Source organism: Pundamilia nyererei, unplaced genomic scaffold, assembly GCF_000239375.1.
Source record: "Pundamilia nyererei isolate P.nyererei 1_Seehausen unplaced genomic scaffold, PunNye1.0 scaffold00182, whole genome shotgun sequence".
In the NCBI taxonomy this organism is placed as follows: domain Eukaryota; kingdom Metazoa; phylum Chordata; class Actinopteri; order Cichliformes; family Cichlidae; genus Pundamilia; species Pundamilia nyererei.
In genome coordinates this window covers 275,855-299,481 of record NW_005187583.1, presented here as the reverse complement: position 1 = coordinate 299,481, position 23,627 = coordinate 275,855, and the positions used below count along the sequence as shown (strand labels likewise).

At 42.4% G+C, this 23,627-nt stretch overlaps 2 protein-coding genes across 2 annotated transcripts in view; one reads left to right on the top strand and one right to left on the bottom strand.

Annotated features, from left to right (window-relative positions):
- lsamp (limbic system associated membrane protein) overlaps positions 1–4,621 on the top strand; it is a 219,360-nt gene extending 214,739 nt beyond the window's left edge. The window contains exon 8 of the mRNA XM_005746727.1: positions 983–4,621. Within this exon, the coding sequence (XP_005746784.1) occupies positions 983–1,080 (98 nt within the window). The 3' untranslated portion in view covers positions 1,081–4,621. The remainder of the gene's footprint in view (positions 1–982) is intronic.
- A 2,371-nt stretch (positions 4,622–6,992) lies between these two features.
- gap43 (growth associated protein 43) lies at positions 6,993–19,498 on the bottom strand. Its single transcript, XM_005746726.1, has 3 exons — positions 19,404–19,498; positions 12,274–12,892; positions 6,993–8,276 (listed from the first exon to the last, which is right to left on the bottom strand). The coding sequence occupies exons 1-3, from the start codon at positions 19,431–19,433 to the stop codon at positions 8,197–8,199; spliced, it is 729 nt and encodes a 242-aa protein (XP_005746783.1). The 5' UTR covers positions 19,434–19,498; the 3' UTR covers positions 6,993–8,196.
- Between the last annotated feature and the right edge of the window lie 4,129 nt (positions 19,499–23,627).

Genomic DNA, 23,627 nt, shown 5'->3' with positions numbered 1-23,627 from the left:
ATAAAACCTCCTTTTTCGTGATACTCCAAAGAAAGAAACAAAGTAGTAATATATAATAAAACAGTAACAAAAGTCCCACAGAACGCCTGGATACAGATCAACATTAGTCCATGACAGTATTTCCTTTGGATAAGTTAGGTCTGTGTTTCTGTTGAGTTTAGTGACATCTAACATTTATTTTACTGGACTGACACACAGGAAAAGGTGATAAGTGTTTCTTTTACACTCAAAATACTGTCTAAATGTCGGTTTATTCGCTCCATAAATCTTGTGCAGAAGAGTGGTGGAAGAAAGCTGCAGAGATCAAAAGTCATAAAAAGCCAGTTTGTGGGAAATGTGAAGGAATTTTTACTTTCCATATCATGAACTTGGTAGAAATGCAACATATGGAGGGCCCAAACAAGTTCTGCAATTATTATATGCAACTAGCAGGTAAAATTTACTTTAGTTGTGTTTGTTTAGCATTCAAATCACATGATTTTCACTGATCATATACCTAACCTGATAGCCTGGCTACTGCTGACTTAACTTAGCTTGATGAGCTACAAACATGGCAACAAGTATTACAGGCAGTTGTTAAACCAGCAGCTTGCAGTTTCCTGTATTCTGCAACAAGACTGCATTTATTTATTTATTTCTGTCATATTAAGCTTGATCAGCAGGCTCACCGGTTTATGCCTCCTCTGTGTTTAAAGCGTTGAATGATCACTGAATAACACAGCGTCAATGGCACAACATGGCCACTAGATGTCACCAAAAACTCCTGCAAAAGGCTACAAACACATGTTTATTTTCCAGTTTACTGTGTAGAATGTCTGCTAGCAACAGAACAGCGATGCAATGACCCTTTTTTGTGCAGGATTAAAAGGAAATAAAACTGTATTGTTCTTTTTCTTGTTCAAACCAATATTGTGGTTGCTCTAGAAGTCTGAGTGAGCTCTTATTAACCCTGCTGCCTTTCTCTCTTTGCTTCTCCACACAGGACCCGGGACAGGCAGAGATATCAACGGCTCTGCCTGTGTATCTCAATCACTGTGGCTCCTGCTAGCCTCCTTCGCCTGCCTTTTCTTGAAGTGTTAATACCCCTGCCCTCTATCCTTCCCCTTCTCTCCCCCCGGCCTCGCACCTTGGCCTTCCGCCCCATTCGCTCTTCTTCTTCTTCTTCTCTCCAACTCACCGGCATCCTTACTGCTACCTTATTACCAACTTTGCCGCCCTCTTCCCCAGACTGTTTGCATCATGATACAGAAACCTTACGTGCTGTCGAGCACTGCTTACAGGTGTGAAAAAAAAACGATGAGTTATGAGTAAAATGTTTTAGGAACAACAACAAAAAAAAAAGAGTAAAATGAAGGACAAAACAAGCAAACAGTGCTTTTTAAAGAATTGCATTGTTCTTTTTGATTGGTATGCACTTCTTTTGTTTCTGCTTTATCTTGTCTTCTGGGTCTGGGTCGGGCTTTGGGAGGGGGGTTGTGGGGGGGTTGTTTGTTTTTTTGTTGTCTACATGGGAATAAAAATGAAGGTGGCCTGGCTCACAGGGACACCAAGAAAACAATCATTTGTCTCTAGGACTACTGAAGACATGAGGTGTATTTCTTCTTACTCCCTTAGATGTATTATGTTAACTTAAAGCGTAGATTTAACCGAGTGTTTATAACCAGTGCATTAATGAGAAACACGTAAAGCATCTGCCAAATATACACGTAAATTTCAAACTAACACATGTGAAACTCAAAGGGAAACTGCTACGGCTGATTTTGCGATGAGATTAGAGCTGTAATTTGATGCTACTGTGCTGAAAGTGTTAGGCAGATACCTCTGCAATCAGTGTCATTGCAAGCGGAGCCCAGAAATATGGGAACAGAAACAAACCTGAAGAAATGAGTCTGTCTGGAGCTCTGTGATATCTTGCGACCCTTCCCCATTATTCCAAAAAACAACCTGTTTTTCTTTTTCTTTCTAGACTCTCACTTACAAACAACAACAAAAAAGAGAACAGGGAAGAGAAACACACAGTAGGTTATAATGATGCGTATTGTACATAGTAAAATTTTGTATTACTCTATGATAAGAAAACCATGATGTGCAGTTTGTCTCAGAGGCTGCACCGAGCAGTGTTTGCATTCAGTCGATGAGTTTTAGGATCATTTTATCCCTACTGCTGGAATTTGGATAAAAATGTATGACACCAATGAATGACTTACTTTTTTGTTTTTCTCTTAATCAAAAACACGTGTTTTCATACGAAAATGATACAGAAAAAAATCATAATATATAGATATTGGGGGTATTATTTTGTGTGCACCTCATGAATCCACTGTCCTTATATATGAAAAAAGCTCATTTTACATGATTCTGAATATGGTTGTGATTTGTTGAGGATTAATGAAATGCAGACCTTTGGACCTGGCAGATACCCATTATACAACAATGTTTTTTATGTTGTTTTTTGTTTTTTATAATTCTGTGCAGTAATTATTGTACCTGTCCTTGAAACGAGATGAGTGCTAGCTTAAATGATGTTAAACAGAGGGAGTATTATGAGCTTCATAATGCTCTTACGCATACCTGAGATTTAATATGACAGAAGAAACCAAATGAATACTGAATGCAGTTCCCCTCAGTGTCACCAAGGCCACTGTGCTGAAGGCCTTATGGGGAAAAAAAATCAAACAAATGAGAAATAATGAGAATAATAGTGCTGTTACCTCACCGTGTCCTACAGCAAGATTTCTAATCACTCTTTTGCCAATGCTTAGACTGAACAGTGAGTTAGTTTCTTTATGAACAAAATGGTTAAATAAATATGTTACGTGTTGATATTTTGAAGAAAATCTTTCAAAGGGAGCAGCTCGTAGGCCGTAGCTGTTAAAGAGACAGCACTGACACTGGTGGTGACTAATAGCGTTTGGACTCCAGTGCCCAGCTCAGCTCTTTGATTGGATGTGTGCGTTCAGGTCTCCGCTCTTTCAAACAACCAAGCCGAGATAGTACTGTAAAAACACACGTGTAATTAATGTCATCCTTGTCACGCATTAAAAGACTCGTTCCCAGTGTGTTCTCTCATTGTAAATGCTTCTGAGGCCATGGCTGTGTGTGTAGTGTTGGTAATGCTCCAGTCTAAGCTGAGACGTACAGAGACTGAAAACCCACCGCGTTTTTAATCAAAACTGAAGCATTTATGAATTCATATTTCCATTAGCTCCATGAGACACAACGAAAACAATGTCTTGCGATCAGATCTCTTAGAATACGAAAGAAGCTGCTTGTTTTTACACTTTTATTGTGTTGCGTGCTTTTTTTATTATTTTATCTTATTTGGTTTTATTTTACAACTGTGCGAATGAGTCCTGGTGTTTTTATACTGCAGTCTGCAGATTGATTTTTAGGCTCTAACTTAACCATACTTGAGGACGCTATTGTAGTTTATCAGCAGTTATCTTCTTACCTTAATTAGAGCCGAATGATCTGGTAGCTATGGTGAAATAGTTTTTCATGATCAGTTTCCATAAACATGGTCTGTGCTACCAGTGAGCTTTACAGAAGAGACAAAATAAATGTATTGTCTCTTTGTTTTATTTCAGCGGGGAGACCCTGACAGACCAAAAAAGCTGGGTCAGATATCCCCAAATTGCGTTCTGCATTTAATTTCATGAGCCTGCATACAGGTCATTGTCTAAAATTTCTGCCATTCAGGTGTGTTTTCCAAGGAGACTAAGCTCACCGATGTGGAAGTCTAAGTGCTTCCGTGCGGGTTAAAACCAGCTAATAAGCACTTGACTTATAGGACCACTGACGTAAAAGCCATGGAGCTCTGTCTTATCCATAAAGCAGCGAGAAAAAAGGAGATCTGGTGTTATTCCATTGCTCATAGAAACCAACAGCCAGCCTATAATGACACAGCACCAACCCCCTGCAGACAGACCTAGATATCTACTCAAGACTGTAGATACAGCTATGTAGTTTACTACTCAGCATTGCCTCAAAACATCGCCGAACTGGCTTGTGTATGTGTGCGTGTGTACTCATCTGTTTATATGATTAACCTGCTGGAAAAGTGGCATACATGTGAGGCATGAGATAAATGATGAGTTGGCCCAGCAGCTAACTATCTACTTTCCATTGAGCTATGGTTACACTTGTAACCCTCTATATTAAGTTTAGATTGTTTTTTTTCTCTTCCTCTGTGTGTATATACAGCATTATGTTTCTACTGTAGAATGTTGTAAAGTCAGCAAATCCATAAGATTGTGTTTATACAACTCTACATTTAAAAGTTTAAAAGGCAAATGTAACTATCATGTTTGTACTTCCTTCCCTTTGTCGCGGGGAATTAAGATTCAATCATGGATTAGGACACAGCAATGTCCCTTTTTTTCTATTTTACTTTATTATGGTATAAGGTAATTGAAGTCAGTTTCTAAAAAATAAAATATGACATGTAATAAAGGTATATGAGAAATGTTAACAAAATAAAGTTGTTTGAATTCAGTGTTCTGTATTTGAATGTGACATGAAATGTCGAAGCAAAGTAACCTTTTCTTTCTGGAGACAGCTTGGAACACATGTTGTGTTAATCACCATGTAACATGCAAATAAAATAATATATGTATTGTTATGTTTTCTCTGGGAGACGTTTTTGTCCGCAGGAAACGTGTGAAAATTCTGCTCATTAGCAAGGGGAATGGTCCATTTTCACCTTTTTCTGGTGCCAAAGACAAAGACTGTGGTGTTATCACTACCACATATTGCCACACATTAATGACAATATGGCTCAGGCTCTTTTCACCACAGAGATGTGCAGCAAGTGCTGCAATAAAAGGTTTCGCCACTAGGTGTCACACTAAACCAAATTATGCCCTACATGAGACTTTTCTAGTCTTACTCACCGCTCCTGACCTAGAAGCCACACGGTGCTTTATGCTTTTGCAATGTTTTTGGAATGTATGCAAACGTTATAAAATGTCAATTTCAGAAAAACATGTAGGTTCACATTTTTCAATTCAAACCTCACACACCAGTAGGGAAAATGTAGCTGTTCACCATTGTTTTCATACGTGAGCACAGTGGGTACAGTTATTTGTTTTTTTAATTTTATTTTTGTTGTTGTCCTTTTTAAATAGAAGGTGCTAGCAAGCATTCTCTTCAAAGTACAGGGATTTCAAATGGGAATGATGAGTGACAATGCAGGAAGATAAGAGAGTATGAGGATGGTATGAACTAGCCATTTTAATTGAGGAGATTATGCTCTTCTTGTTAGCACTTGACAAATAGATTGCGGAAGGCATTTATGTAAATGTTATATTCAGGTCTTGCATTTTTCCATGGAGTCCTTGAGCCCTGATGGGACCTATAGCATTTGCATACACAGATTGCTTGTAAAGGATTAAGTCATTCAGATTTTAATCTAGAGATTTTAAAAAAATCTGTAATGCTCAGTGCAAAATGTGCATGTAAACATATGTAAAGACTTTGGAGAAATCTGGTAAAGGAGTGTGAGTGTACCTAAAAAATATCACCTGGTTCTTAGTATATACTCTTCCTTTGGAATTCCTTTGGAAGAGGCAGAGTATGCAGCATTGGTGAAGGTTACAAATGATCTTCTTATGGTCTCTGATTGTGGACTCATGTCTGTGCTTGTCCCGCTAGACCTCAGTGCAGCGTTCAATACTGTTGACCATAATGTCTTATTACAGCGATTACAGCATGCTGAAGGTACTACACAGCAGTAGTTTAAATCATATCTAAATGGGGACTTGTCTTCACACACTAAGATTAATATCTAGTTCCACAGGGTTCTGTGCTGTTACCAATTCTGTTTACATTATACATGCTTCCCTTAGTCAGTATCATTCAATGGCATAGCACACGTTTTCAGTCCTATGCACTGTAATCCATAAAGCCAGAAAACAAACATTAATTAGTTAAAGTGTTAAAGTGGACAATCTCTAAATTTCTGCTTCTAAATTCAGACAAAACTGAGGTAACTGTACTCTGTTTCTTAGAAACATGGTGTCTAACCAAACGCTTACGTCTACATGGCCTGACTTTGGTCTCCAGTAACACTGTGAGAAATCTTGAAGACATTTTTGACCAATATATGTCCTTCGATGTGCATATGAAACAAGCATGTAGGACTGCTTTCTTCTACTTGCACGATATCTAAATTAGAAACACCCTGTGTGAAAGTGATGCTAAAAGCCAGTTAATGTATTTACTACTTCTAGGCTGGACGACTGTAATTCATTGTTATCAGGCTGTCTTAAGATTTCCCTGAAAAGCCTTCAGTTAATCCAAAATGCTGCAGCACGAGTACTGACAGGGACTAGAAGGAGAGAGCATATTTCTCCTATATTTTCTTCTTCTCATAAGGGCTCATCTTAAAGACTTCCTAGTACAGTATTACCCCATTAGAGCGCTTTGCACTCAGACTGCTGGCTTACTTGTGGTTTCCAAAGTATTTAAACTTAGAATGGGAGCCTTCAGCTTTCAGGCCTCTTCTCTGTGGGACGAGCTCCCAGTTTGGATATGGGAGTACTTGCTCATAAGGGATCATCTAATTGGTGGGGTCTTCTCTGTATTATTGTAGGGTCTTTACCTTACGATGTAAAGCGCTTTTGTTGTGATTTGGGGCTATATAAACATAACAGAATTGAATTAAATTGTATTTCCCTGTGTAAGTATTGTCTTAATGTACGTTTGGTGCAAGAGCATCTAATCTTACAGGAATACTATCCATTCATTTTCTTCCACTAGTCCACCTCAGGGTCGCGGCGGGCGCTGCAGTCTATCCCAACTATCATGGGGCAAGAGTTATGATAAAACCACACATGTGTGGTTTCGTGATGGATTCAGTGGAAAATAAGCATGATTATTGGAAACTGCCGGGTGTTTCAAAGTGGCAATATGTTTCTATCAGGCTTTAAAGAAACTCCACAGCTTATGATGGTAATTGGCACATTTGCTTTATTTTGAAAACAGACATTGAAACCATTTTTTATTTTTTTCATATTTTTTTTTCCTCACAAGTTTGAACTCCTCGATAAGATTGAAACTGGACATTGCACTCACTGGAACATAGGAAATTTTTTTGTTGTTGTTGTTTGCTCATTTGTTTGATTTTTCTCTTAATCTTTTTTTGTAACATCAGTGCAAGAGTATTTTTCCAATTCATATAAACTGTCATAACAACACCAAAGACATCAAAAAAGAAGCCGCCACACCTCTTAAGTTTTTTGTGACTGCGAAAAAGTTCCTCTCAGAGGGAGAGTTCCCATCATGCATCTGGTTCAATGGTTCATGCTATGGCCTCACGTTTGGTTGGCAGAGCACAAATTGTAATATGTAAGAGCCAGTTACATCAATAATATAGTTGATTTCTAGAGTTTTTATTATATGATCACATCATTTAAATGGCAATAGGTCCTTTATTTACTGTAACTGTGAGTAAACAGAGTTTGTAAAAGGGGTGTAAACCAAGCTTGAATGACTCAAGCAGAATAGAGAAAGTTGAGTAAATATTGTTTTTGGGATTCAGGATAAAGCTGCCCCAACTGGAAATGTCACACATTTAATCATACATTCTATTATCCATTCAGTGTGTCAGTACATTACCTCTTTGTTGTGTTCTCAGTACACTTGGATCGTGTCGAAAACATGAATTGCATTTATAAACCTGGTTGTCTTTTTGTGCGTGCATTTGCAATACGGATTTCATTTGCAAAATGTGTCTGAAGAAAGAAAGTGCATTACAATGCAAATACAATACGGCGCATTGGCAATGCATTCTTTTTTTTGAAATTTTAAATGTGTAAATATCCAGTTGGAAGCGTTCATTCCACCCCCGGTTTTACATCAAATAGTGAAGATGTACCAAATGAAATCATCCACCTCGACATCATCACCATCACGGTAAGAGTCGCTTTTCATAAACATCAGCAACATCAACATCATCATCACCGTCGTCGTCAGCATCGTCATCACTTGCGCATAGTACAGTGTTAGCTTGAGCCAAAAAACTTCACGCTGGAAACTCCCCCAACATGAGAAAATCATTGCCACACAAAAAATGACAAACAAATAGAAACGGACTGCCTTCACATTGAGAAGGCAAAGAGCAACCTTTTTAGATTTTTCGTTTTTGTGGTATTCTTCATACTTTTAATTCTGCTTTCATTAAGTTAGACTTTAGCCTTAAGCATCCTTGGACTCGGTGGCCTCCGCCTCTGCATCTGCCGGGGTGGCCTCCTCTCCTTTAGACTCCTCTGCAGCATCTTAATGTAAGAAGTGGTGGGGGTAGAGGGTGTAAGGGTAGAGAGAAGGGGTTTGGGGCGGGATAGATGAAAGGAGGGTGGAGAAAGAAGAGAAGAGGAGAGGTGGAGAGGTGGTTTTACATTGCGAGTAGAGTAATAAAGCTCTGTCTGGGGCGCCTGAGATACAGAGCTTCAAAGATTTCACTCATGAGCAGTAACTTTTGATGTTTTAAATATTTCACCCTCTATATGAAAAAAAAAGCCATGTAACATTCGGAAATTCTCAAAATATTCACATCTTCCCTCTCAAAAAAATTATTCGCACATGGAATTCTGTGTTGTTCACAATGTGTCAGCTCCACTTAAACTGAGAGCATGTCTGAAGCCCGCACTGACTGTGTAAATAATAAAAGAAGAGCTTGCTCCTAATGGACCCATGAAGCATTTGAACGGGCATCACAAAGCTAACAGGAGCATCTTGGCCTGTCACATCTGATACAGTGTGATGCCCAGAGTGCACTGCACTATGATAGCAGGCAACGATAACTTGCTAAGAGGTGCACACTGCTGAGTAGCAATTCGTGATACATCACAAAGCAAATGCTAATGAGATTCTTGCTCAGGTACTTTATATTTTTCAACATTAAATCATAATATCCTTCTTTAATAATCCTGTAGCTGGTGCGCTTTTTAGCTCCAAAAAAGCAAAGACATTCTCATTTATACTTAATAAAGACCTTCTTGCACTATGCAGGAGCTACACTGATTTTGGGGTCTTTGTTGTTCCTGCCCAAACTCGTTATCCGAGTGATCTCATCGGGGTGATGTCACACCCCGATGAGATCATATTCTTTTATTAGGAGGAGACATCAAGGAATGATATCATTGCAATGGAGACCAGGGTGCATGTCTCCTGGTGTGTGCGTGTGTTTGTGTGTGGGAGGGTGAGGGAGGGAGGGAAAGAGAGAAGTGGGGCAACGGTGTCTGCACTAATGCGCGATTGTGTGTGCGACTCAAGACAGCATGACTCATGGCAGATCTTCCAGGTAAGAGATAATTAGCTTGTTAGCCACTGTGACAGATTTGAGAATGTCCTTCACTACAGCCACTGAACTGTGCGATGCAAATCCAATTTCACCCAATTTACAGAGCCAAAGCCCGTCATTTCTTGTGTCTGACATCAGCGCGAGCTCACTTTCATACACCAGTTACCGGCTGAAGTGACAGTTTAGCTTTGCTGCTGGGTTTGTGTATGAAGATTGCAGACAGGGAAACAAACATTTATAAGTGTTTCATCATTTCTACCCACTGACCTCTTAGTCTTTAGTAAATAAGACTAATGAGACCATGGCAGAAAAAATATGAAGCACAAAAGCTCTTTTCAGATATGAGACTGATAACATCGCCAGCTTTCAATTCTGTCATTCGCACTGAGGTATGTTTTACATAAATGGTTCTCATAGCTTCATTGAAACATATGCAGGAGAGTTACAAAAACAGCCACGCAGCAAAAGACTTGTTGCATTTGTGACCATTGACTCAAGTGAAGTGTAACCACACTTTTGAATGGTTGCTTTTCTCCATCATTGTCACTAAAATCTGAGATCAGAGAGAGCTAGTGCCACCCCTTATTCTCAAAGAGAGATTGAAATCTCTACTGAACTGGAAATGGCATCCTTTTTTAATCTTTTTTGGATTTACAATCAGAGTTGATGAGATAAAAATGCTATTATATGCACGTTAATGTAGTTTAGGGCACGCTCTACTAACACAAGCCATTCACAAAGATGTGAGAGAGGACTTCTAATGATGTACAAGCCTGTCTTAATATGACAGCCTGCTTTCAGATATTGTGTCATTTTAAAAGTGCTGGGCAAACATTAATAGGTCTGATCTGGTTAGACTGTGGTCTCATAATCGACCAGGACGTTCATTCAGATGTAAAGCAGGTAAGTCCAGATAAATCGGATTTTGAATGTAAACATGTTCATATCTGAAAAAAGCTGATAAAAGTGCCAATATCCATAAGCATGGTATTAATTTCACTGCTATGCAGATGACACCCAACTCTTAGCGTTATAATGAGCTCTTGAGAACCACATATCTGGTGTTACAACTGATTCTGATCTAAGTCTCCATCTGCATATATATATTTCATTAAAGGTACGTTGCAGCTTGTTTATGTGTTTATTATTTAATATAGTCTATAATCTGCTTTTAACAGCTTCAATGCTCTGTTTCCCAAAAAAGAGTTAGAATTCACTAGATACATATAAAAACCTTATGTCACTCTAGGGTTTTCACTCTGTAGCACCCTGAAATCCCCCTGCTCACTGCTGCTCGCTGTGCCAAAACAAAAACTTAAAATACATCTGACTCAGTCTGGAGTGGAGACTGAAGAAGTCACTTGGATGAGGAACGAAACATTAATCCCACTGAAAATGCTACAGAGTCAGCTTTATCAAATAAAGAAATCATCTTTCTATATCGTCTCTGAGTCACTACATCTGGACAGTCCAACATCACTGATGGCTTGTTTATAGTGAGAATCTGTTTCTACTACTTATTACTTTTTCTAGTTAAGTTCTAGTGTTTTCTTTAATGATTTTAACTTATTTTTCCTGCCTCCTCTTTTTAGTTTTCCAAATTAATCTACTATTTCTTTTCATTATTAATGAATCTGTTGCCACCTTTTAATGTAAGAGAAGTGCTCTATAAGTGCAGGAATTCGATAAGAATTTGTGACATCGAGTCCGCCTCGTAGAGTACCCATCATCCTTGTGGATGTGACTCTTTTCTGTGTGCAACAAACCTTAACTGAGCGATTTGGTCATAAATATTAATTTTGGTCTCTGAGTCACTTTGGTAAGTTAAGCAGATTGTAGACAGCAGTGAATTCTTAATAAGCAGATCTTTGTCAAGTAGTGTTTGTTTATGGCAGACTTCCCCAGTGCGGATCGTGACCAGTAGGGATCATTAATCATTCATTTAAATCAGAGCACCTGTTCTACCCGCACTGCTCCATGCAGGCCAGCTATCCCATCGAGGTGGTAACTATGACAACAGGGAGACAGTGCTGCCTAGGTGACCTACTTTCTGTGTAGTTCTCCAGTTGGTGTATGCATGTGTGTGTGTGTTTCCCACCTCACGCCCCCACCAGCTCCAGACTGAGCATGCTCCATTAACTACCTGTCTGACCCAGTCTGAGAGTCCTTGTACCAGAAATATGAGTTCATGTCAAGTGTATCTTGTGACAGTGTTGTATCAGTGGAATAATATCATTTAATCTCCAGTTTCTTCTCAGGTCCACATTCCTGCTGTAATTGGACATCACATGACAGTGCTGGAAGACTTTTTTTTTTTTTTACCAAATAGTTTAACGTGATGTACTTTGAAAAAAAAGAAGTTTAACTGGGTCATCCATTACAACCGTTTTTCATGACTATGGTAGCAGTCAGGTTAATATATCACACCTCGTGTGAAGGCATCTGAGAGCTTTATTAACCTCAGTGATTTATAATTCATGCTGCTTTTACATTATGCAAACAACACATTGCTTTTTATCAATAGCTTTGATCATTCCCAGTATAACAAACAATATCACTGTGTACCACACTCTTGACCAGTGCTTATCATTTTCTATGCCGGCCTCTGTCTAATCAGTATGGAGTTTTCATCTTGCAGAGGCTGAGCTACAAGGCTGTCTAATCTTATATTGAGCTGTGTCTCTGTGTTAACCAGTGAATGGTGGAGCACTGCCAAATATCTCTAAATCCCAAAGACACACCAAGCGGCTATGTCCTGTGGAGCCTGCCAAGCAGACTGTGTAAAAGCTTACCTATTCTTCTCGATTTTATATTTACAGTAAGTAATTGCTTTTTGATTGGTGGAAGTGGCTGGAACTATTTTTAGCCCTGAACTCACTGCCCTCACGAACATGTGCATAAGTGAGAATGTGCTGGTAAACCTTTCTTCCTGACCACATGGAGCTCTCTCCTATTCTGCATACCTTGTTTACCTTTTGTTTGGTTAGGCTCCTCCTTCTCAGCTGTCGGACTGACAGCAGCAGGCACGTCGGCTTGTCTGGCCTCCTCCTTTTTCTCTTCGCTCTTCTCCTCCTTCTTCTCTTCAGCTGTGGCCGTGGTGGGACTCTTGGCTGGGGCCTCCACCTCTTTGGGCTTCTCCTCAGCTTTCTCCTCCGCTTTTGGCTCCTCTTTCTTGGGTTCAGAGGGCGCTGCGGCGGCCGTGGGAGACGCAGCAGCCGGGGCGGCCGCTACAGGAGACGTTGCTGTGGCAGCAGCTGCCGGAGAGTTAGCTGGCTTGTCTGCCACAGGGCTTTTGGCTTGGTTTGTCTCCTCTTCCTCCTTCTTAGCCTCTTCTCCTGCGGCTTCATCCTGCTTAGCAGGTGCCTCCTCTCCCTCCGCTTTCTTTGCCTCCTCTCCTCCCTCTGTTGCCTCCTCTGCAGCAGCAGGACTGTCACCCTCTTTCTCCTCCTCTCCGTCTTTCATCTTTTTCCGAGTTATATGTCCACGGAAGCTGGCCTGTATTTTGGTGGCAGCCTTGTGGGCCTTGTCCTCGGGTTTGTTGGTGGTGCCATCCTGTTCAATCTTCTGGTCCGCCTCCTCATTCTTCTCCACCTGGCAGGCGATAGACAACATACCAGGTTAACATTTACTGCAAGAGTTGAAAAGGTTGCGCTGAATGTCTTTATTTTGCTAGTGTCCAGTTGTTGCTGTGTTTGTGTGTGTCTATCCCTCTTTTTGTTGGCATGCTGCTTGATCACGAGAAGGCATGCTTTATTTCTGTTTGCTAAAGTATGTAAAAAATAGTCAAACTGAAAGGTCAGAAGTCAAGAAAAGAAAAAAGTGTATATCGTGAAATGGGAAAGCTTAATAAATATATATATATTTCTAACCATTACATGACAATCATAGGCTGGGAAAAGGTTAAAATTTCAGGACATGTTTAGAATAAAAGTGCGGGATGAGATGAGGAGCAGAGTTAGGAGTAGGACAGGAGACAGGGTAATATTGAAAGTCTTTCCTTGATATTACCTTCGGTTACTGGATCCAAAGCTGTCCATCAAATAGTGGGTTGTGCTATGAGTCATATAAATCTAATGAAAAGAAATCAAATCAAATAAAGGAATGAATGATGAGCACTGAAAGTGGCAACACAAAATGAATCAGTACATTCCAAATGAATAGGCAAACAAATCAAGGTAAAATATTCTCTCGCAGGTGTTGGAACCAATCGAAAGCCTCAAATGAACGTGAATAAGTGTAATGAAGCAAAAGAACACAAACCGTCAAGCAGCATGCAGACTGTGTAGCATCAGTTATACCAAATGGAAAAACAAAGTGAGAAAACAGCACAATCTATTTTTTATTTATTTATTTATTTATTTATTTTGGTCCTTCCAGGTATCAAGGCTTAGCTTGACTCTACAGCATTTTATCATTTCATGTGCCAGAGTGAGGAGATTTATTGTCTCCACATAATAAATCCAAGGCGCTGTGATTTTAGGTTGTGACAAGTGTCTCCGGGCATTTATTGCAGTTATTCAACCCAGGCATGAGGCTGATATTGTCCTCCTGATAATAACCCTGAAAATAGATTTAGTGAATAATTAAACTTAAATGTAGACGCTCTCCGTGGCATCCATTAATCTTTCCTGCAGTCTCTGCTAATGATATCCTCAAAATTATGAGCAGTGCTCAGAATCGGAGCCAATCTTTATTCTCTGGGTACAGTATATAGCAGCTCCGTGTCTGGCTGCTAGGGAACGAGCTCCCTGCTACAATCTCCTCACCATTCACTGCCATACCCCTCCCAACCATCAAAGGTTACCTTGACAACCAGAGTGCTAACTCATCACAGGGCCTGTCTGCTGTTCGGTGCTATGAAAGACTATATGTCACCCTGATTGGCAGTGCGCCTGACCCCTCGGGGGGAGCGGGCCAATAGGAACTCGTAAATCAGGTGGAGTAATCAGCATGGAAAAGCCAGGGATGCGATGAAGCAACGGTAGCAGCGGCAGGGTGTGGCAGTAGGGGGCAAAGGGGTAAAATGTATGTGCTTACATTAATGTCTGTGTCACCGAGATCCGGCAACGTCTTGTTTAAGGCCAATGAATCTGGGTGGAAAGAGCTTTCGTGCCTCTGCATCCACCCCCTATGTATGCTCTCCCAGTGTGTCATTGATATGAGCTTTGACTTGGACAGCCTGTGTGAGGGATCACATCTGTGTGGAGTGATTTAAGACCCCGAGGCCCTAAATCAACACGTCTTCCTCAGGGTCAGTGTGTCAGTGCAATATTGGAGCAGCGAGGGCAAGGTGCAGCTGTATTGGTATATTCAGCTCCTCCGCCTTTATTCCCCCGGGTTCGGGTTAATATACACAGTCTTCCAGAGTAATATTGTGCAGTGTGAAATTATAAGACAGATAAATGAAATACACACTTAAATGTAGTGATTCACATTTAAAATCTGAACTGGAGCTAAACAAGCTACCGGCCAGTGGGTGTGGAAATAAACTTCAGCAGAACAGAGAGCAGGCAGACAAAGCACCACCACCACACCCTCTGCTCTTAATAATATGCACGTCTCCAGTGACTTATTGGGCTTTTATTGTGTCTGATCTCATAGGTGCTTACAATTGCCAAAAATCTGACCCGAGCACTTAACTCTTAATAGAATTACTTACTGGCTGGGTTCAGTGAGTCAGACGGAGAAAGAGAAAGCGATGGATGAAGGGTGTTTGGGAATAAGGGGTATGACATCATTATTGGAACAGAAGAGCGATGTCATTTACGTTAGAGGTTGGGGAAATGTGATAAAATACCAGAGGAGCACCAGATGATCTCATCTGGTGGTACGAAGACAGGAAGAAGCATCACCATCACAGTCTGACCACAGCTGGAGCGTCATCACTTGAATTATTGATACTTGTGTGTGCATCACCCTTAAAAAATGCTGTGATTTTTCTTCTTCTTCTTCATGGATTCACTTCTGAGATGCAAAACCAAAGATTACTTGACCCAGCACAGCTGACATTTGCCTGCACTGTATTTAAATCCCAAACAGAAGCATCATTGCACATCATTTAAGACCTGCACCTTGAAGCCTCTGACCGGTAATTGAACCCCGGTCACGTACCCTCCCTGCAGGCGCTTTTGCACCCGGCATCTATGTGGTGCACATCTCCATTCATAAATAAGGCAAGACTTAGTGGCTGTTTAAACTCTTCCTTGATTAATTTGCAGTGAGACAACATATTTGCATTATGAGTTAGTCAAATGGCTTACTACAATTAGCCTGCAGTGCTTGCTATTTGCACACAGTCGTTCTGGTTGCCATAGATACACTACTTTAACCGCTGAAAAACTGCTTTTAATCTCCAAGAAAATGTGGAATGTTTGCAACGTAATAGTGCAATTCTTGCAAGATTATGAAGCCAGCAATTATGCAATCTTTGTGCAATTATATTAGCTGTAGTATGATGTAGCAACATTAAAAAGGCTTGCTCCAGGATAAACTGACACTGTGCTATAAAAGCAGCTGACCTGTGACGAGAGAATCTAGTTCACGGGTTATCAAAATGCAAGAGTGCCATTCACCACAGGACACACACACACACCCTCTCTGTCGGATTTGTCTGCAAAGATAATAAATGGACATGGTGAAATGCGCTCAGTGCATTATCTGACTGGCTGGATGTGTCTATTACAGCTGCAGTCTGAGCCTCTCTCCCTGTCCGCCTCTGTCCTTGGGTGGGCACCGGCTGTTGTAAGAACCACACCCCACAGTCAATGGCTTTATCCATAACCACACACTCACACACGCACCATCCCCCCAATGGTGACACAAGTAACAATCCACCACCTTCCCACTGCCTCATTTAGAGTGCCATTAGGGACTTGTTTCAGGAGGCGGGGGGGGGGGGGGAAGACACAGTGGAAGCAGCGAGGTTAGTGCCATCGGACCGCAACTCACACTAATGCATTCGTGCATGCTGTCTAATGATAATGTTGGGGTTTTTCTTACTTATTAATATTATTACTATTACTATTGCAATCCATTCAAGTCCTGAGATTATTTGCCTCTCCACTTCACCCAGCATTGAATGCCTCAAGCGAAAGAGGAGAGAAATATTAAAGGTAATATTTGCATGCATAATGGAGATGCTTGCTTTGCAGACACCCCTTTTTTTTATTATCGTCTAGCCAACAGGTGCAGCTGCACTTTAATATGGGAGGCTTGTATGTAATAAAATTAGAAGTCATAAAACAGACTGTATAGCGCACTGGCACTCTTTGAAATAAAATGGAAAAACTCCACCGAGCAGTTGTCATATTACCACAGCTCCACCAAGCAGGTGGAGAGACTGTCAGCCACCCTTGCCGGTGGCACACGTTTCTCTCTGCAATGGCACCTCTATCTTGTCTTCGGCATGATTTCTGTGGTCGTGTCTGCTTTCCTGCAGGAGCCGTCCAGACAGCAAAGACTGAACTGCTGTCTGGAACTGCTGAATATCTCCCTCTTTCTCTCCCTGTCGTCTTTCACTCTCCATGAGCAAACTGCTACCCACTCATTCTCGCTCTCTCACACACACACATACACGCACATAGGCACAGCGGAGCACCACACCCTTTTAGCCGGCTATCTCCTGCAGATGAGGAGAGGGGGGCTCAGGTGGTGACTGCCACAGCCCCCGCTCGCCGTCTCTCGCCATCTCTCCCTCCTCTCGCGCTTTTTTCCTCTTCCTTTGACGGTGAATTGATGAGCAGCTGTAAAGGATGCACTGTTTCTTTTACGATGGCCCAGGAAAAGATGCTCCACAGCAACTAATAAGCAGCCATATGCCGGCCTCATTACGTCCTCTGGAGCAGCCTTTAATTCACTTACATCAGCTCTCTGGCTGAACAAAGGCTCTGCAATCGCCACTGATCTCATCGGGGGCTGGAGATATATATGTTTCTTTCTTTCTTTCTTTATTACAGCCTAAAGCAGAGGAAAGTCTCAGTTGAGACTAAAAACCTTGTTTTCAAGAGTGACCTGGGCAAGAGAGCAGCCAGTCACACACTGCAAATGAGTGAGCACTGTATCCATAGGTAACCAGATAAGAGACGGGGTAGAGGAGAGCGGAAAAGGAGGTGATGCCTGAGGGAAAGGGCAAGGGTTGCGCACGTTGGTGGTTGTGTTAGTGGTGACGTGTGATAAGAAGTAGAGATGAAGAGTTGAGTGTTAGAGGAATAGCTCATTTGGGTGGGATTTGATTCTGCTTAAGTTCTGCTTATAAGCACAACCTGGAACTGGGTTCAAGATGTTGAGGTGAGAGCTGAATATTGTTGTAAAGCTGCATAAAAAGCGAGGGAGGCAGATGGGACTTAAACTAGGTGCCCGTAGCCACTCCCATATAGTGGAGATGTTGCAACAGCACTTAACACTCCACAATGGCGGGACCCCACAGCAACGCTGCCATACTCCAGAGCAGAAAATCATGCTTTTTGCTCATCCATCCGTGAAGACCGCGCAGTCTGTCCGGATTCATTTATGCTCAAATGCAGGAGCACGAAGATAAGTGCTTGTAGGCTGGGAGGACGTTTTTTTCTTTTTTACCCTCCCCTGTGGTGCACGCTTGAGGCGGCGACAGCCTTCCGTAGGAAAAAAAAAAAAGCTAGTGCCTCACCCACATGGCTGCAGTGTGCAGCGTGCCGGCTTCTCTTCCTTCAATGTTTCCTCGTGCTGCTCCCTTTCTCATCTTCGCGCCTGCTCACCTACTCCAGCCACCACCACCACCATCACCACGTTCTTGCTCCACCACATATCTGCCAGTTGTAGTCAGCCATCTAGTTTCATTCCATCTTCACCTTTCTGCTTTGTTGCATTCATGCCTCTCCCTACCTCCACCCCCCCGCCCATGCCCCATACCTCACAGGCTCCACTCCCTGTCCCAATCCCAGTTTCACCTCTGTATCAGCGTCTTCTCCCTTTTCCCCCTCCTCCATCTAGCTCCATGTGCACCACCCTGCTTCTGTTTCTCCCTCTTTCTCTCCCTGCATCCTGCTCCACCTGCATGGAGTTCATCTGGCAAGCCTTTCTTTCCTCTTTTTCTCTCTCTGCCAGAGCTAATATGACTCATCCGGGCTGACATTTAAGAAGCAATCAGAGTGCCATCGGAATCCAGCGTGTTATGGCTCTGATAAAAACCCTAATCAGTTCTGAGATAGCAGCAGGAGCATCGCCCGCGATCACATGCAGAACCACCGCGACAGCTGCTGAAATGCTACCTCAGTGCAACACCTTTCTTTCATTTCATATTCACTGCCGGGACGAGACTGGCCACGGGTACCCAGCACCACCCTTTCACACGCTTTTAAATGAGTGCTCACTTCATAGAACCATTGACAGCAACCACTCAAAAAGCTGGAGGGCTATGATAATCCATTTATGCTCATTTATTCCCATTGTATTCCCCCCTCGAGGCCACTGACATGATGGAGCTGCTCACTCAGTCAGTACCCCACCCTTTTTTCCCCCCTTCACACTGTGGAAATGATGCACTTTCCTCTGTCACCCACTTCTTCTGCTTAACATAAGACTAATACAGAAGATACCTAGACCTCTCCCCTGCCCCTGTTTAAGGCGTAGGTTAAGAGAAAACTGTCATTTATCTAAAGCATCACTCGAGATTGGGTTTAGTGGATAAATCAGAGTATTTCAGCTTTGATATTGAAGACAATACATAATCTATCAAGTGCCATTCAGTAATAGTTCACTTTTTTCAAGCACTTAATCAATAAGAGGGAATACCGGCGGCCCAGGATCACATTACATTCTTGCTGCCTTTCTACAAGTACGGTGTGAGGTCTGAGAGGCATTGTGGCAGCATCCATTCATGCAGGATAATCACATTAACTAGGCGTGTCTGTGCTCCGTGGATAGATTTCTATAAAGACAAGTCAGGCCTCAAGTCACAGAAAATTACACCAACATTTTGGCTAATCCCACCTCGTGCCTCCTAATCTCACCAAAATTGGCAAAAAAGAAAAGAAAAGACAAAACTAAAAAACAAACCCAACAGTCACAAAGTTCAGAACTGAGGTGAAGCTGAAAAATATTGATAAAGCAAATCAGAGCAGTTTACCGGTTTGGTTCTTCTTATGCAGCACAGCATAGTTGTAGTATCCTCCCTTTTTCTTCTCTGCTTCTTTTCTTCCCTTTTTTCTCCCTTTCACTTCTCTCTCACCCTCTCCCTCTCTCTCTCTCTCGCTCTCGCTCGCTTTCGCGCGCACACACACTCTCTCGCTCACTCGCTCTCTCTCTCTCTCTTTTCTCTCTCTGGCTGTATCAACAGCTAAGCCGCCCAGTACATTTACTCATCCCAGTTTGCACACACGCGCTCTCCCGTCAGTCTGCCGGGGTGCGACTCTCTCACTCTTTCTTACTCGCTGCCTGACAATGACTGCGAGCCCACCCTTTAAACCCCTCCCTTCTGCCTCCCTCCTCGCTCCATCATCCCTCTCGCTCTCTCTCCTCCTCCTCCTCCTTTCCTTCTTCTTCTTCCGCCTCCTCGTCCTCTTCTCACTCATAGTGATGACCCCCCCACCACCACCACCACCACCTCTTTTAGATCGGCACTCCTCTCTTCTACATCTTCTCACCCACCTCCTCCTCCTCCTCTTTCTTGTTCCCTTACAGCCTGGCTCCAGCAAAAGCTGCGGCCCCACCCTAAAAAAGCCTCTCCCTTAATAAATGACTGGATACCTCCCCTCAGTTTGGTCTATTGATACATCTTTCTTTCAGCCGTTTCATTGTCTCTCTTTTTTTGCCCTCAACACCCACATAGCCTCACTACTTTATCCCCTCCCCTTTCTATAACATTTAAGGAGGTTTTTCTTCTTCTTCTTTTTCTTTTTGTTAAGTGGCTCCCAAATGGAAGTTGCCTCCTCTGATTGCTCAGAATCCCTCTCAGACTCGGAGTGTTACAGACTCTGGATCTCAGATCAGCATTATAAGCCCGGGAGCCCTGTTTCCAAATTACCACAGCAATGCCAAAAGCATGTTTTCTGGCACAGTCAGGGAGCAGCTCTTGGCCAGGATAGACGTGTGAAAGAGAGCAGTGATGATCGTTCAAACGCACACACGCACACACACACACACACACACACACACTCTTTGCTTTTAGGACACGTCACCCCACACCACCGATCCGCCAGCCCACCCCCCCTTCCCTTCCCTTCGCTTCCCCGTACCAGCGCTCTCTGTTCTCATGGAAACACCAGCAGATAGACTCGAAGAGCAGAGGAGGAGGAGTGTGTGTGTCTGTGAGAGAGAGAGAGAGAGAGAGAGAGAGATAGACATAGAGAAAAAAGGAAGGAATGAAGGTGGGAGGAGGAAGCAAGAAGGCCGGGTGTGGCAGACAAGCAGGAGAAGCAAACTGCTTTTTTTCACCCCTTTTTTTTGTTTTGCATTTCTTTCCTCCCTCTGTGTCCACATTTGCACACACTCTGGGCTTAATAAGCAGGCACTAGGCATGCATTATCCCTAGAATCACATCTCAAGCCATTACCAATACAGTGAGGCTTGCAGGCGCATGGTCATGCAAACACCCACACTCTGTATTTGCCTTTCATAATGCACACAGACACGCACAGCGGTGTCAGAAGAGTCCCCACCCCCGCTCTGACACCGGCGAGCACCAGCAGATGCTACAGACACAATGAGGATGCAGGGAGGGATGGAGAACACGGGGGAGACAGACTGAGCCAGGGATGGAATAGGGAGGCAGGGAAAAGAGGAAGAGGAGGAGGAGAAGACCTGAGGGGGGGTTGCGCTTTGCTATTCTTCTCTTTTACAGGATTATTCCACATGCAGTTCACTGAAGGGAAATCATTAACCTGCAACGCTGAGCCTCAGCCTTCTCGGTGGTCACTGCTGCCACACAGGGAAGGCAAAAAAAAATAAACTAGCACCATTACTTGGCCATCCTTCATCATCACGATGTGTCATCATGGCAAACCACGGCCAGTGACACAGATACTGTAGTAATGCAGGGTTCTGCTGAGTATGCATGACTCTCTCAGCGCTGCCCTGCTTTACTTTTCCACAGTTGTGCACATTCATACTAAAGATGTCCAGCTCACAGTCCACATCCCACATCCCGCTGTAATAACCAGATAAGCGCTTTCCTGAAGGGGAGGTGCCTTTTTCTGTTCTGAAGCAGTTCAGATATCCCGCTTCTGTAAAGTGAAGCCAACATCAGATGTTCTTTGAGGGTGAAAACTATGTGCATAACTGGGAAATGAAGCTCTGACACTTATCATCTCTATTCCAAGAGCTTTCTGCACCAAAATAGGCAGAATGATTTACTTTTAAAGCAGGAGGCCTTGCCACGATTCAAACCCAGGAATTTCTTTCTTTTTTTTTTGCTGTGAGGATCCATTCTGGCATCCACCAAGGAAATGTCAACATTTGTTGACTTTCTTCGACAGTATTGCAGATATCACTGGTGTGGCAAGCACTGCTGCCTCACAGCAACAAGGTCCTGGGTTTGAATCCACCATCTGGCCGGGACCTTTCTGTCTGGAGTTTGCATGTTCTCTTCGGGTACTCTGGCTTCCTCCCACAGTCCAATGACATGCAGTTAGTGGGGTTAGGTTAACTGGTGATTCTAAATTGCCCAGGGGTGTGAATGTGAGTGCGAATGGTTGTCAGTCCCTCTGTGTTAGTGCTGTGACAGACTGGAAACCTGTCCAGGGTGTATCCCGCTTCTTGCCCTATGGCAGCAGAGATAAATGACCCTGAATTGGATAAGCAAATGAGGATGGATGGATGGATGGATGGATGGATGGATGGATGGATGGATGAAATAAACTGACTATCAAATCTAAAGTGAACACCTGACTGTCACCTCACTCAAGTAATTGCTGTTTCGCATCAAAATGATTATGATTCTGTTTACCCAGAGGTTTTCATCCAAACACAGTCGGAATTTAAATAAATGCAATTTTCTTGCATGTTGATGATCAGCATCAATATTTAAACATCAAGTGACACTTCAAATCAAATGCCCACTGGGAGCAGTGCTACAAATCATTTCAGAGAGGAATACAAAACACAATCCTAATCTTCTTATTCAAAAAAATAGAAAGGGGAGGGGGGGGGTATGTAAATGAAAACTTAGGAATTGCAAACACTCAAATTCCAAAGAGCCAGATTAGGCTCGCTGTGTGATCTGAAGAAGTGGCAGATAAAGAAACAGAGCCAGAGTGGTTGCTCCTGCAAAACAATCCATGTGCAGTTGCAAACAGACTGAACAGCAGTTGACAGGAAATAAACCCAGCCCAAAAGAAGCTGCTCACTCTTCACTGTATGCTAATGTGTGTCCAGTGACTTGATTGTTCTGTTAAGCGGCTGAGTCTGCTGTTGCACCGACCACAGCGATCAATAACACAACAGCGATCTGCCAGTACTGAGAAACGCTCAAGAGCCTAGTTCTGGCAACAGTTAAGTGGAAATACAGACAGCTTCCTTTTTTGTGATTGGTGTATTCTGTCATTAAATATAACGTTCAGGACACGAGTCGACACGTTTGTCTAATGATCAGCTATTCGTTTGCTGCTCGGTCTGTTTGGGCGTGCTTTCTCACAGAGCAGTGTTATATAGATTTATATAATATTAATATTGGTTTTTGAAGGGTTTGTTTTTTTTTTTACATGTAAATCCACAGTGTGTTGTATTTGTTGCAGTGCTGTCTGCCCTTTCAGGCTAAGTGTGATGAAGCTCCTCATCCGGAGTATGAAAGGTCACTGTATCTGTGAGAGACAATGAGATTCTACCTGCTGCAAATTATACATGCTGCAGGAATATGAATGCACAAACCAAGGGCATCTAATCGACCATCACCGTTTTAATCAGTTCATTTCCTTTAGGATGAGGACCTAAAAGTCAAAGGTACAAATGAGTGTACTTAATCAGTACTGTGGAGCACACTACACTTCACAAGTGGATGGAGTTTAAAAGTTGCAAAGAGCTTTTTTGCGAAATTCAAATAAAGTACATAAAGTGTACTACAAGTTATTTTTAACCAGTGCTTTCAGTCCAGGCAACATTCACATGCATCACTCACTCAATGAGGGCGTGTTCTTAAACAACGTGATATTAAAGGAGCAGCAAATAAACAGACTCTTTAGGTGTTCTATAAAGGCTGTCGGCACCGATTGCATTGCTTTATAACCCACATAACAAACCCAGAGCATAAAGTCCCAAACCATCAGAATACTGGAACTATCTATACAATGATATGAAAGTATAACACTGATAGGATGGCACTGCAGTGGTAAATCCAGGCCTGTCTCGTGTCTGGTGA